The following is a 15,161-nucleotide window of genomic DNA, read 5'->3' as shown; positions in this document are numbered from 1 at the left end:
TTCCTTTTGGTTACCGCTACTACTCGTTCACCCGATTACTACTCTGCTGTAAATTCAGGTTAAATACATCTGTACAGGTTATTAAAGCTTTACTTATTTTCTCTAGGAAAGACAATTCACCTGGAAACCAGAGGTGAGGTCACCAGCTCCAAAGGTAGGACTCATCCCTTACTACTTGTCCCTCAGGGTCGCAGTTACAAAAGTGCAGTATCGGCCCTGCCGCACAACATTTAATCAGATTTAATTTATTTTATTATTTTTTGAGGGTTTGCAAAAAAAAAATACCAAGTAACTGTTGAATGTAGTACTACAGCGATACGGTTTCTACTTAAGCGGACACCAAAAAAAACTCTTCGTAAATGCATTTACTGTAGTGTTTAGGAAAATTTGAAATAGAAGAATGAAAAAGCCACATTGTTCACCACAATTTTTGCCTCTTAATGATAAGTTAGAGCCAGTGTGGTAAAATCTAATGTTTTGGTTGGGCTGAATCTTTCCACATGTCTTGCCATTTTTATGAACAGCTCCGGCTTCACACAAAAATCGCAACATAAAGCTTTGTCCAACTAATGTATTTCCAAAACGCATTTTCTCTGCTGTTTTTTCAAAATGCCGATATACATGAAAATCTTACCTATGTATAATTGTCTTTATAATAATATGAACGAGGAAAATGTGTTATATGTAGATGAAGATATGTAAATAAGTCATGGAGAAAAATGGAAGTGTCTGCGGTGATGAAACACTCCAAGGCCCACATTTTGAAGGGACACTTGGCCAAAAAATGGAGTGAGAGCACTGCTAGAGACTTTGTAAGGAACAGGGGACGCATGTCCACAAAGGGAAATTTAGTTTGAGAGAATATGTCCAAGAAACCTCTTTAAAGCACCTGTTACAGTACAACTTTTGAGAAAAATGTACAGTTCCCTTTTCAGTAAAATGTACTGCAATTGTGACTGCGTCTTTTGAAGCAGTATAGTTTACTGCACTTGTTACTGTGTCTTTTGACGCAATACTTAAGCAGATATATATATATTGCCAATATTTAATGTTTGATAATGGTATACATTACAATAAATGTATTTTCACATAAAAGCCGTCTAATTTTGTGGTGGGGAGGGGCCCTGATAAACACACGTATTTGTATATAGCCATCCATCCCCAGGATGGTCCTCATAACCAAGGGTCTGGTCATGTTGATGTATGTGTACTGGTAATGTCCTGTTAAACCAGGATGGTCCTCATAACCAAGGGTCTGGTCGGTGTATGTGTACTGGTAATGTCCTGTTAAACCAGAATGGTCCTCATAACCAAGGGTCTGGTCGGTGTATGTGTACTGGTAATGTCCTGTTAAACCAGGATGGTCCTCATAACGAAAGGTCTGGTCATGTCGGTGTATGTGTACTGGTAATGTCCTGTTAAACCAGGATGGTCTTCATAACCAAGGGTCTGGTCATGTCGGTGTATGTGTACTGGTAATGTCCTGTTAAACCAGGATGGTCCTCATAACCAAGGGTCTGGTCATGTCGGTGTATGTGTACTGGTAACGTCCTGTTAAACCACGATGGTCCTCATAACCAAGGGTCTGGTCATGTCGGTGTATGTGTACTGGTAACGTCCTGTTAAACCACGATGGTCCTCATAACCAAGGGTCTGGTCATGTTGGTGTATGTGTACTGGTAACGTCCTGTTAAACCACGATGGTCCTCATAACCAAGGGTCTGGTCACGTTTGTGTATGTGTACCGGTAATGTCCTCATAAATAAGGGTGGTCTTTATAAGTCGCCATCATGATAGAATCCGCCCCCATCCCGCCCCGTCCCCACAGTCCTGTAGAATGTCAAGTCTTAAGATCTCCTGACTCTTTCACCAGAAATTAATTCTGAACAGTAGGCTTTGTTTCCTACATCATGAGGACCTTTTTGATAGTTCTTAGCACTCTCTGGGACAAAGGGAAAGGTGTGTCCTCATAAACCATGGTTTGAGCAAGTACGGGGAAAATGTCCTGACAAACCACCTTTGCCCGTGTGTGTGTGTGTGTGTGTGTGTGTGTGTGTGTGTGTGTGTGTGTGTGTGTGTGTGTGTGTGTGTGTGTGTGTGTGTGTGTGTGTGTGTGTGTGTGTGTGTGTGTGTGTGTGTGTGTGTGTGTGTGTGTGTGTGTGTGTGTGTGTGTGTGTGTGTGTGTGTGTGTGTGTGTGTGTGTGTGTGTGTGTGTGTGTGTGTGTGTGTGTGTGTGTGTGTGTGTGTGTGTGTGTGTGTGTGTGTGTGTGTGTGTGTGTGTGTGTGTGTGTGTGTGTGTGTGTGTGTGTGTGTGTGTGTGTGTGTGTGTGTGTGTGTGTGTGTGTGTGTGTGTGTGTGTGTGTGTGTGTGTGTGTGTGTGTGTGTGTGTGTGTGCTGGGGCTTGACACTGTGCAGCAGATGAAAAGTTTTCCCTTTGCATCGGGCCTTGTTGCTAAAATTGAAAAGTGTTGCATTATTAGCTGTAAATATGTGCTCAACAGAGCAGACATTTCCCTCAGAGGGTTGTGCAACGATACTTCTGCTTTAATTGTTTAAATGAAAATAGTGTGTGTATCAAACACAATCATACACACACACACACACACACACACACACACACACACACACACAAATAAAATCTCCAACTGGACCTGAATTCAGAAGACATGATTGAAGTGCATCACTCCTAAAGTGCGAGGCAGATCTTGGAAGCAGCAAGGAACAATAACATGTAGGTACTGTATCCAGAGGCTACAGGCTAGATTTGATCTTGATAAAGGGAGAAACACTGAAATACTTCTATTCATTTGTCGAACTGAATTGTGGATGTGAATATTCAGGTCATTTATAAGTCAAAGATAATGGTTTACATTAACATTACTTTACTTAACATAAGATGAAAACTCAAAGCTTTTTGGCAGCTGGTAGACACTTAATCCGTCCTTCCTTCGTAGCCTCCTTGCTGAGGTGCCATGAAAGGCCAATCTATGTTCTACAGCAGTCACAATGAAAATACCCTGAATCAACTGGAGGGGCCTCAGGATTACAAGGGGGGGATGAAGCTGCCCTGTTCTCTACCTGTTATCACATCCAGTGTCAGGTGGCGCTTCAGCGAGGGGAATCACAGGCTAATCCTGATGCAAAAGCTCTACTGTTTCTTTTGCTCTCCCAAAAATACAGTTCAAATCCTGGCAAAATGCCACATGTGAGTGAAATCCGTGACAGAAGGTGCGTCTGTGTGATTCAGATGATGCCGGGCAGGAAATCACAGAGCACCACAACAACCGCCATTTGCAAAGAGGCCTGTTCACAGCACCAGATGTTGGGAGCAGCGCTGGTGTGTGTGTGTGTGTGTGTGTGTGTGTGTGTGTGTCTGTGTGTGTGTGTGTGTGTGTCTGTGTGTTTGTAGTTTTATTCACAGAGGCACACTGTGAAACGCAACAGGGTGCTAGTACGACTAGTCCTGGATAATTCTGCAGGTAAATGGGGCTTTGCACCCACCTGATGGGCCTAGACAGCACAAATTAAGTGATCATTAAGGACTGTGATGATTCCAAACATTCAGTGCACAGAGTATTTTGCATGGCTCATTTTCATAGAAGAGAATTATTGCCTTTCTCATTGTGTCTAAATACGTTAATGAGGTTAAACACTAAGAAAACCATCAGAAACCACAAGTATCCTCCACAGAAAACAGATGAATGAGCATTTGTAGCTGTTTCATGTATGTGCCATCACAATGAGTCACGATCAATGTCAAAATAGTAACTCGAACATGAAGTAAAATCTTACAATATACAACCAGAACGAAAAAATATGTGAACCAAATGTGCATGATATGTTTCACCTGCAAAGTGGTGTCTAATTTTCTAATATGTCCCGTGCTTCACCTTGTCCTCCAAATGGCCAATAGCGAGGAGAGAGAATAATTGGCTCAGGGGGCAGAGAGAATTTTACTATCAAGGTTACTTGGACTAAAAGTACGAGGACAGTGGACGACGGACCAGTGACAGCCAACATTTATGAGTGTGTAAAGAGGCTGCCAAAACTCAGTGACCAAATGATGCTGCGATGTCTTACTCAGCAAGACGCTCTCCAGTTGGCTTCCAACGATGGATCTGCCAAACTTTCCATTCCTTTAATCGAACAGGACACGTGTGCCACCGAGGCCCTGTTGCATGAGCTGTGATTCCCGGGTTACTGTCTCGGAGTAAAACCATAACCCTAAAAAAACTCTGTGTTCTCTGTCTTAATTGTGTGTTATCAAAAAAAAAAGTTTTGTTCATTGACTCTTTTCAAAAATACACAGTAAAATATGAGTGAATAATTGCACCCGTTATATAAGTGCCTTTTTTTTCCAGAGAAGACCTTGATATTTTTCACCCAGCAGGGATACAATGCGCTGGTTCAGTCTAGCCGGAGGCCGCTCATTACTGCTACATCTTTAAATAATTGCTTGAAAGCCAAATGGCCCCTCTGCCGGTGTACTAAGATTTTCTAAAAAGCTTCTTCAATAATCAGGATGCCTCAATACTTCATCTCCAAATCATAGTCCTGCTGCACTTTGGTACTTTTTACACACGTAAGTAATTTGTTTTCCGAAGGAGCCATTATTACACTACCCCCTGCAATTATTTGATGATTACAAACTATTACACAGTCTTTTCATATAAGACTTTAACCGTCTCATATTCATCCAATTTCTTATCATTTATGCGCTCGTGTAAAAATAAATATACATCGATTAAGTTGATTTTTAAATTGAGGCTCTTTTAAATGCAGTCTCACACACCGATGCAGCATAACTTTGATGAAAGAAAGCATTAAGACATCATTGTAGCGGCAATCTTGCCTCCGTCCACGTTGATCCTTATTACCACTACTGTTACAGTCTGTTTGGGCTGTGAGCTTGACGCGTAATGGATCTTCTTAGATTTACTTAGTAAACGGTAAACAGTAATGCTCCTCTGTTTAACGTAAAGTAGACTGATTTAGTCAGATCTCTATATGTTTATTGACATATTGTCTGTTCTCAATACAACTTAAACATTATGAATCCTAAAAAGTATGTGAATGTCACATTTTTATGCCACTTTCTTTAAAACTGAAATACAAAGCCGAGTTGCATCAGTGCTTAATTTTTTCCAGAGCATGTTTTCTGTCGCATCGCGTCTGACACGGTTTAAATCCACAGACCCCCAGATTTAAGGAGAAGCTCAAGAGTCATACGGCTGACTGATATTATAAAAGTCAAGTAATAATAGTAGTATTTTGTAATCAAGTTTAGAATACACAAAGCTGTTTAAGGGATGCACATACAACTGGATACAACAGAGAATAGATGGCATACTTTGTATAAAGCAGGGGGTCATGTGTTAATGCTTTTTCATGCATAAATAGGGGGTATTGCCATTAAGCCTAATTGGAAAAAGGGTAAAAGGGAAGGGCACAGACATATTCTCATGTCTGTGAAAGAAGTCAATAATGCGTGGCATTCTGAAATGCATGCAGGCCTTATTTACCTAATTTGCGTCTAATGCTGCTTCATAATGTCATTTTGATGGATGCATTCATTGTGCCATGTTTGTTATGCTATTCCTATTCATTATTATGGAAATGATATACCACAAAGAGCCACTAAGTGTGAATGTTTGCAAGAAGTGGGTCAAATGTTAGCTATCGTAAAAAAACAAAAAAAAAACAAGAGGAAGAAACCTCCCTCCGCCAGAGGAACAGCGAGACAGCACAGCTGTACATGCTCACATTCACTTGCAGTATGAATAAATAATCCAGTTCTATTACGCCGTTCCGGTAAGACACCATTCATGGTTGAGTAAGAAACGAAGTGCCACAGAGAGTTTAGATCATTCATGAGGCAGAAGCCAACAGAACCCAGGAGAACATAAGGAGAGATAAATGTTGTTCAAAAACAGCTCTTTTTTTCATCAAAGATGGGCAGGTAATAATCTGGACTCCAATAGGTGGTGCATCATTACATTTCTTTTTACTCATTACAGCTGCAAAGAAAAAGTTGTAATTTTAGTTTCAATTTTATAACCTTTCATCAGACTCCCACAATGTTTACGCATGATTGCTTGTCCCGAAAGGAAGTGACAAACAATCTTTTGTCATGCTGCTGCACTTGTGCACCGCGTGCTTTTCGGTACGCTCTGCTAATCATGTCTTTCTCAAAGGACTGCAGTACAGTGTAACATCACACAGTATTACTCCACTTTCAAATATGACACGCGTGAATCATTTGATTGTTACAAAAAACCTTTGAAAGTATGGATAAATGTGCATGATGCCATGAAAAGCATGTGGGTTTGGAATAATAAAAAAGCGATTATAACAATAATCATCTGCACAAGTTAATGCATTTCTATTCAAAACCCATTTGCTTTACACAATTAAAAATTACTCACAGTTGAAATTAGCATATTCAATACTTGTATTTTTTTCTTTACATTTCTAATAAAGAAGAGCTCTTCCTCCTACACAGGCACACTTTTGATATTGAACTCAGTGTGTTCATTGGAATATTGCACATTAAGACTACAAGCTCAGTTTTAATTAACATTATTGATTAGCAGTAATTATACCCGTCCAACAAAACCATTCACCATTCCTCCTGACCTAATGATGGTGGGGGAATTGACACAAGCAGCCAGCAGAGTACATGTATTATGCGTCCATGTCATGCAGAAATAAAAGTTGCCAACGAGCTCAGCGGCTGAGCGCAGGGAGGAAAAGTGTCCACACGCTTACCCAAGTTCCCGGTCATCAAATAGGCATTGTGGAAATCCTTCATGCCCAGTCCAACGATGTGGATGAACTCCTCTATCACCTGCATGAGCTCCACTGCTCCGGGGTAGATCTGGAAGTTTGAAAAAAAAAAGACAAAGAGGATATTTTACAATTTCATTGACTATGGCCACCGAAAAGATGGGAGTTGTGGAGTGTAAAAATAGTAAAAGACAGCTTTGTTAGTTTTGACCTGCAAGTATAAAGCTAAATACAAAAGCTAAAAATAAAAAATAAACGTCATGGTAGCTGAATAGGTAAGATCACTGTGATTTGCAAACAATTTCACTTTCTTTGCACAGAATTGTTGAGAATAAATAATAAAGAGGCAGATGGTTGAAGTCCTAATTGAGCAATCCGTGTGCGACCAACATCAGAGCCATAACCACCGAGATTGAACGCTTGGCTCCTCTGCTGACAGGCTGCGGCCAAGTCAAGGGTGATCGCCTGGGTGCATGCGACGCTTCATGCACCGCAGCGCCCAGTGAGGGAATGCAGAGGCAGGGGGTCCAGCGCCACGGACAGTTCCACGGCTGGAACCAGTGACACTGCTGGTCTCGTCGGGTTCTTTCTTCCGGACCGATGGATCAAAGGAACACTAATCTGGTAATTGACATTCAGACGATTGGAACTCTGTCTTGGCTGCCAATCCAGTCCTGATGGGTCAGATCTAATGAGGGGCTTTTATCAAAGGGCTACCAGCTCTGTCGCCTCAGCTGTGCCGTGCATGACGGCATTTATGCAGCTTATTTGCCACCGTCGAGCAACAGCGGCTACTCAGAAAAGTCAGGTGACAACCTTTGAAACCTGTCACGTTACACAAATACTATGGCAGGACACAGAACCTGTGGGCACACCATGGCGATGTCAGGAGATTGCAGAGGCCTTTGAGTGGCATTTAGCAATTAACACCTCATTCTCGGTTTTCCGACAAACACCCGAGGCAGGTATTTCCCTCCTCGGTAACACCCTGCGTCGTGTGTGTGCTGCGACACGCCATGCTGCCAGGCCAGGAAAGCGGATCAGTGATGCCGAAGTTGAGAGCCCCTGACACAGCAGAGTGAAAGCTGGAGTGGGGGAGAAAAGCACATCACGTCGCCCCTTCCGGCATATCTGACGCACAGTGCAGTCATGCTCATGCCGCTGGTCTCCATGGCAACCGTGAGACGTGAGGGCAGCGCAGGGAAATGGCTGCAGTGGAGTTTCTGTAGACGGAGCTCTTCCTCCCCTCGCCATGGAAACAGGGACAGGAGGTGAATATATAGCGGCGTCTGCACGGGCCAAACTCTACAGCCAGTAAGACCTCATAGTGAGGTGTTTCATGTGGATGTCCACAACGCACAGTGAGTGGGTGCTCAGAACATTCATTAATGCAAGAAAAGCCAGCAAGTGAGATATATGGACAAGTGTTGGGTCCAAACGTTGTCTGCTTAAAATCGGATGACGTCGGCGAGCCAATTTCTTCTTGGCGGAGTGCTGAAACGGAAGCAGCAGCCCATGGACAGGCACCATTAAGGACTACAGAAATAATGAACACATCTGTCTTCTGGGTGTTCAATCATAGAGACAACTCCTATATTTCGTGTGATCTGTCTGTCTCTATCTGTGACATATTCACACTGACAAAAAAACGCTCATTCGCAAGCTCTTCCCACCGACAACCTACCGTTGGGGTCTGCCAAACTAAAGCTGCAGTGAGTAAACACCTAATTACTGCCTGCAGAGACAAGGACTGGCTGAGTTCGAACTGCCTGCATTTCCCCCGACCATCTCAGCTAAAGAGATGGAGGGCGGAGAAACGCAGGCAAAAAAGATGTCCCACAGTCAGCCGTGTTGGCACTTATGTCAATTTAGCAGTGAAGGGGACAACAGAGCAGATGCCCTCTGTAGACTCACAGTCACAGATGGTATCTCCGTTCGAGTGTGAATGCGTGAGTGATTTCAAGGGTTCAGGTTATCTAAGTATCTGACCAGTGGCAGTTTGGAAAAAGACAGTTGCTGCCTCTCAAGCTGAGGGACGTAGCCACACTCCATCTTCGGATTAACACTGTGTTGAGAAAGCCTGCTGTTCTGTAGAAAGGTTTTGATCTACAGTACACTGTTGCCCCTCCATTTGTATTTGATAGTGAGGCTACTTAATGTACGCGGCATGTCCATTTGATGGAGCTCCATGACGATGTGAGAGGAAGGCAGACATTAGGGTCTTAGGTACAAACAAGAAAACGTCATCACTGTTTGATCTCAGGTCAAATTGGACTGAAGTAATGGTCCAATCCCACAGGTCTCGCTGATCTTTATCGGCTGGTTAAAACATTGTGCTGGAATGTGTGAGGCCTGCAGTGTTGCTGGTTGGACAGTGCTGCTGCCACCAAGTGGAGCTCTGAGAAACTAGCTTTTTCAAAAAATCAGGCCAGGCGTCACACCACACCACAAGTAAATCACCTCAGAGATATACCTAAAGAACACGTCCTCTCAACACTGAGGTGACTTTCTTTTTTTCCGGAGCAACAGCAATGAAGCTTTAGGTTGATTTTATTCGAGGCGTACAGCTTTCACGCGGCACCCTGAATAAATAAAGTGTAAAGCTACGCGCTTACCTTTTGCGCGTCTTCCCACTTCTCCTTATTTTCCTCCTCCAAGAGGTTGCTGATGATTTGAAAGAAGTTCTGTGGAGAGGATGAAGGAGAAAAAATGAAACACACACAGTGCAGAAGTATTACAGGCAGAGTAGGGAGAGGCCTTTTCAAATCATGACACATAAACACTACTCAACCAAAGAGGACCATTATGGATAATAGACCAAGGGATTTCTATAAGGGAATAATGACAGTCACAGCAGGGCTCAATTGCAGCAGAAAATTTGACACTTAAACCATGATGGTTTCCCCAAATCGAAGATGGAATTTTTGTATTAGCTCTGGCAGAAATATACCTCAAACCCCTGCAGCTTGCAGAGAAACATGAAATGCTGGAGGAGAGAAGCGCAAGTTGCAATCAGAAAGGGAATGCTTCGGCAGCTGTGTGAATTGTCTTGTTCTGCAGCGGGGGCTGCTTAGGGTGCATGCCTGCAGTAGTAATAGTGTTCCTGTCTGATCTTTAGCCTTGTTATTTCGTCTGTTCTACAATGTGCCTGAGGGAGTGGCTCTCTCTCTCTTGACACAGGCTATCTTGTTTTCTACTTGAATGCTTATGCTCCCTCTGGTGGTAATGTGCCCACTTTAACACTGCATTAGCTCAGAGACATGCGAAGGGGGTGGGCTCGGCCGCCTGCTCTCCTGTCTGCGTACACACGCTGTGGGGCTCCCATAATAACCAGGGACAGGTTACTTTCGTACATTTCCCAGATTTTCTCTGGTGGTAAAGAGGGAGAATGGGCCCTATGTTTGACCGTCCATAACCAGAACGCTTTGGGTTTTATTCCTTTAGAATCTATAAATCCGGTGGAACGCCGGATAAATGCGCATAAAAGAGCATCTCCAACATTTTGCAGTCCAAGTACCAGTATACTGTGGATGTGCATAAATTATTGAGTTCAACATTTTGGTGATCCAATTACCTGCAGCCTACCCAGAAGGACAAGCTGTGCGCCAATTAAGTCCGATCACATTCAGAAGATTCTCAACAGCATCTAGAATCCCTGACACTGTTCTCATTAATGTTAGATATCTTGGAGGGTTGTCTTTAAGTGTACACCATTTTATCATGGGTGTGTTTTGATGTTCAAAATATCCAGTCAAATTTTTTCATTTTGAATGAATTAACAGTACCATGTTTTATCATTAACTGAACATTCCTATTATAATGAACAATTTCGGCTCCTATACAGAAAATGACAGATATGACAAAATGTTTTTCACCACAATCACTTGCATCTCTTTACAGAAGAAGAACAACAAAATAAAGCAATATTAAAAACTGTAGTGGAGAAATTGGCTATATCAGCATACAACATTCAAAGCTTATAGAGAGTAACATTTTTTTTCCTTCCCATTTAACTCCCTCTAAAATGCAACGTGAGCCAAACACATTGAAACAGGCATGCAGGACCGCTCCAAGAGGCCTCAGAAGGGTTTCCTTGAAAATGCTACAACTCATACGGCGCACGTTATTGGTGATGGAGGTGGAGCTTCAGCTATAATCTCCACCATCCATCCATTGACATGAGGAGGATCAAGTCAGCAGTCAACCACAACATGATGAGTTGACACAGCACGGGAGGGAGATCTCTTGATAGAATGAACAATTTGTGCATCCTCAGACATTGTTTCTTCAGTTCTCCGATATCCAGTTAATTATTTTGTCACAAGAGCCATATTTGGTAGCCTTTTTGCTGTAGGATCCATCAAACAGATCCATTTCCATGTGTTCAAATGAAGCCACTCTGCACTTACTTGCACATCGTCTGAAGATGGCTCATAGCTGGCTCTCTTGAAGGTCTCTGTCACATTGCGAAGGATCTCCACGGAAGAGAGCAGGTCACCAGCGTAGAAGTTCCTCCTCTGCGTGAGATCCAGCAGGTTTTTGGTGACCAGGGACATCCCATCACCCGCCAGCATCCTTTGGCCCTTAGCAAGGTGCCCCTGAACCTCCAAAAAACAGGAGAAGACGAGACTTGGGGCATCTGTGTCCTCTGCTGGGTTTCCAGAAATACACACTAAACTATACATTTGGACTAAGTGGAGTGAAAGAAATCAGGAAGAAAGACTCCACTCTCTAAGGCACTTAATGTGACCCTTAAATCTAAGCCGGGAGGAAATGTATTCTGCCTCATGGATGTATTTTGAAATGAGCCAATATGAATAAAAGAGTTAACTGGAGCAGACACTTATTTATGCAAAAACAGTGAAATTAGATTTCACATCGCTGCACAGGGTTTATGTCCACAAATACAGGTTCACAGGTGCAGGACTATGTGCTATCTTAGCTCTTCTGACTTATTTTGTTTCTAACAGTGATGGAGGGTTACAACGATTATTTATTCAAATGCAAATAATATTGTGTTTACAGATAAAAGGCACGCACAAAAAGCAAAGAAAATGTTATTTAATAAGGCCCTTGGAAAGAGACCCAGACTTACAATTAATAACGAAAATAGAAAATATTTTCTCTCTGATCCAAATGTCTCATGAGATAATAAACGCTGTTCACACCAGGATCTTTTGGTAAAGAAAAGAGAGTCGGTATTCCCACAAAATTTGCAATCCACTAGATTGACTGTCCAGTACAAAAAAGTATTGTAATTGATGTTGGTTCAAATGCGTCAATGAGGAAGTGAGGAAAAATATAAGAGTAAATATACAACAATCTAAAGCAAAAACAACAAAATGGATGACCACATGTCAAAAAACCCTCATACAGATGAAAATAATTTGACATAGACCACTTATTACAGAAAAATGGCAAAATTATAATTTTATTTGCTCAACTTTCGGAAGTGGTTATTTTTTAGCCATGTTGTTATGTTATGGAAATAAAGGGAATGGGGAAAACACCAGGGAGGTAATTTATGATGCATTGGAAACAGAAGTGCTGAGAGGGACCTGACTTTGCACCTACTGATTGCTGCAAGTATCTGAATTCATTTGTTATGCATCGAGCATAGCTGGGCTGCTCCCAGAAGGCCATACCACGGTGATCCAAAGAGCAGCGTCGACTGGTGGTGCCTGTAGAGGAGAAGGAGACAGATTTGGAGGGGAGATGGAGCGAGGGAGGGGTGAGACGAGGATGCAGGCGTGGAGAGTGGAGAGAGTAGGTGGGGGGTTATGGGATTAAAACCAAAGGAGAGGCAGAAGAAAGGCAGATGGAAGTGATTCAGTGGAGGGTGTTGGGTACAGGAAAAGGAAAAGGAAAAAAAGACAGTATGATAGAAGTATTAACTCTTTTCATTTCAGACATGTTTTCTATCAGCTGTTTATCACCCACAATCAAAATTTGATTATGTTTATGTTTTGCAAGGGCGTTATATTATTATAATATTGAGAGAGATGTTTCTGGGGGGGATTGGATGCAGTTTTCAAACAGAACCCGAGTGGCAGACACACCCATATGGCTTTAAATAAAGACAACTTACAGTGGCTTATTCAAGCATGCAGCAGCTAAACCGTGATAGGTGTTAGGCATTTAACCAGTGATTCCAAAGTAGCAGAACCCCCCCTCCCCCCCACTCCCCAGTATCCACCCACATCGGCGTACACATCCTGCATAGGGGTCCAACATCACACCTTCGCTGCTGTCGAACGGCGGAGTGCACTTCACACATCACCCTACCGCTTCAACACAGGTGCTTGACATCCCGAGGAAAACTCCCACAGTACAAAACATTTCCCCTGGCACCCGTGCTTCAAAAAGAAGAAAAAAAAAAAAGCGCTGCTATCGCTTGTTCTTTCTGTCTTGCACACACTAACACACACACACACACACACACACACACACAGACAGAAAGAGATCAAAACCACACCTCCTACGCCTACCCTTTCCACAGCTACTACCTGGTGATGTGCACTGAAGCCATGAGTGCACACCAAACACTCCTATATTCTGGGAGCGTCCATGCAGCGCTACGAGACAGCCCAGAGGGAAGCAGGAGAGGCCTACAGCTTTACACCTCGCTGAGCATCTCCCTCAGAAGGCCTTCACCTGGGAGGTTTTATTTACTTAATAATCCAGAAACCTGTTAGTAAGGACTCCAAATCTCAATGAAATATTTCTATATTATCATCCAATAATCTGTTAAATCCTTTAGATTTTAAAATAGATTTCTGGTCACCTAAAAATTCAGGTTTTGACATTGCTGATGGTAAACAGAGGAAGACTGTGCTCTTTAATTGGGAATTGCCAAAAAGACACAACTTAGAGGTCATGTCCATGTAAAGACATGACATCTTTGTATTGATTTGACAGATGAGATTACTTCAAAAGCCAAGCAAACACTTTTAAAAGATGCCTGATAACCTCTGGTCTGATTTCTTTTCACTGTTATAGTTTTCTATAGTTTCTAATTTAAATTCAGCAATAATAGAATGCACAAATTACCCGGGGCAACAATTATTAAGTTGTAAGTTAAGTATGACACATTTGTAGGTGGATATGTGCTGGTTTAAAAAGCAAGGCTGCACTGCACTGAAGCACTGACCTGCTGCTGTCCATTAATCCTCCCTACCACAACAGGCCTGAGCATTGTTTACTGCCCGAGGAGTTAGTGTATAAAAGCACTCTGTGAGGGATTTTTAAAGACTTAGCTTGTGGAATATTGACCTGCGATGGATTCAATTTTTGTGAAAGAAAACCCAAGATTCAAATGTCTGAGTGAATTAATAATAAGTAATAAGTAAAATTGCCTCATTCATTCAAAAGGATGATGTCTTGTATTTGTGCACATCATTGTTTTTCTCAAACCTGTGGAGGGTTAGTTTAATGGCTTGTAGTTTCGTTAAATTAAATTGTTGCCTCTCTAAGTTGGCTGGCTTTAACTTGAATTGATAATTGAGATTTATGGCTCTAATTAGACATCCACATGAATAAGAGCACACTAGTCTTTATATGCAAAATCAATCCTGCAGTCTCAATTGAAACGGCATGTTTCAGTAGAAAAAAAAATATACGTGAAAGTATAAAGCATAAATAATGCAAAATTACTTTTCACCACGCGTATTTGGTATTATGCAAATATTAAAACAATTATTCAGTCGATTATAGAAAGGGAAATTAAGCACATCCCAGGAATTCTGTGCAGTATGAATAAAACATCTTGGGAATAGTCGCTCTACTAAAGCAAGCAGCCCTCTTGTATCGTAGGTTAAGAACCTTTGTTTAAGTGACACAAGGCCAACAAATTCATCTGCTGTGTGTATCATTCCACCTTTCCTCCCTTCTCGCCTCTGGTGGCAGTTGTCATCCACTGTGCCGTTCCTGTAGTGACCTTGATGACGGCAGTGACTACGTCTGAGTAGACACGACTGCCCCCCCCGGCATATTCAGACCCTTCAACCAAGCTGTCTCAATGCGTCCATGTTGCCTTTTTCTGATCAAGCTTCCACCTTCGTTCACCTGCCCTTTTTGTGGGCCGCTTTGGTTCCTTCTCGTGTTATGTGAGTTATGTGTGTCTGACCGCGATCTGATTACAGGTATGTACTGTTACAAGTATGTACGGTGTTGTTTTCATTCGAAGGTTCATCGTGTGGGCTTTGTGAAACCCACTGACTCTGGAACCAGGATTAATGGTTTTACAAACCAACTTGACCCCGACCTGAACTGCTGTCCATCATAGTCTGTCTCCCCGTAGTCAGTAGTCAGGGGGATGCACTCTAGTTTAATATGTCTGTTATTTCACCCTTTTACAATGATGCCGCTCATCATTC

The 15,161-nt window shown here is 42.4% G+C and overlaps 1 protein-coding gene across 13 annotated transcripts in view; it reads right to left on the bottom strand.

Annotated features, from left to right (window-relative positions):
- adgrb3 (adhesion G protein-coupled receptor B3) overlaps positions 1-15,161 on the bottom strand; it is a 99,651-nt gene that overhangs the window by 36,291 nt on the left and 48,199 nt on the right. For 9 of the 13 annotated variants that reach the window (XM_037465478.2, XM_037465480.2, XM_037465473.2 and 6 more), the window contains 4 exons: positions 12,361-12,467; positions 11,196-11,393; positions 9,402-9,470; positions 6,769-6,877 (listed from right to left, as the gene is read on the bottom strand). In XM_037465478.2, coding sequence (XP_037321375.1) covers positions 6,769-6,877; positions 9,402-9,470; positions 11,196-11,393; positions 12,361-12,467 — 483 coding nt within the window. The remainder of the gene's footprint in view (positions 1-6,768; positions 6,878-9,401; positions 9,471-11,195; positions 11,394-12,360; positions 12,468-15,161) is intronic. The other 4 variants (XM_037465471.2, XM_037465475.2, XM_037465476.2 and 1 more) reach the window with 2 other exon arrangements.

Source organism: Pungitius pungitius, chromosome 13, assembly GCF_949316345.1.
Source record: "Pungitius pungitius chromosome 13, fPunPun2.1, whole genome shotgun sequence".
NCBI lineage: Eukaryota > Metazoa > Chordata > Actinopteri > Perciformes > Gasterosteidae > Pungitius > Pungitius pungitius.
This window is presented reverse-complemented; position numbering and strand designations above follow the sequence as displayed.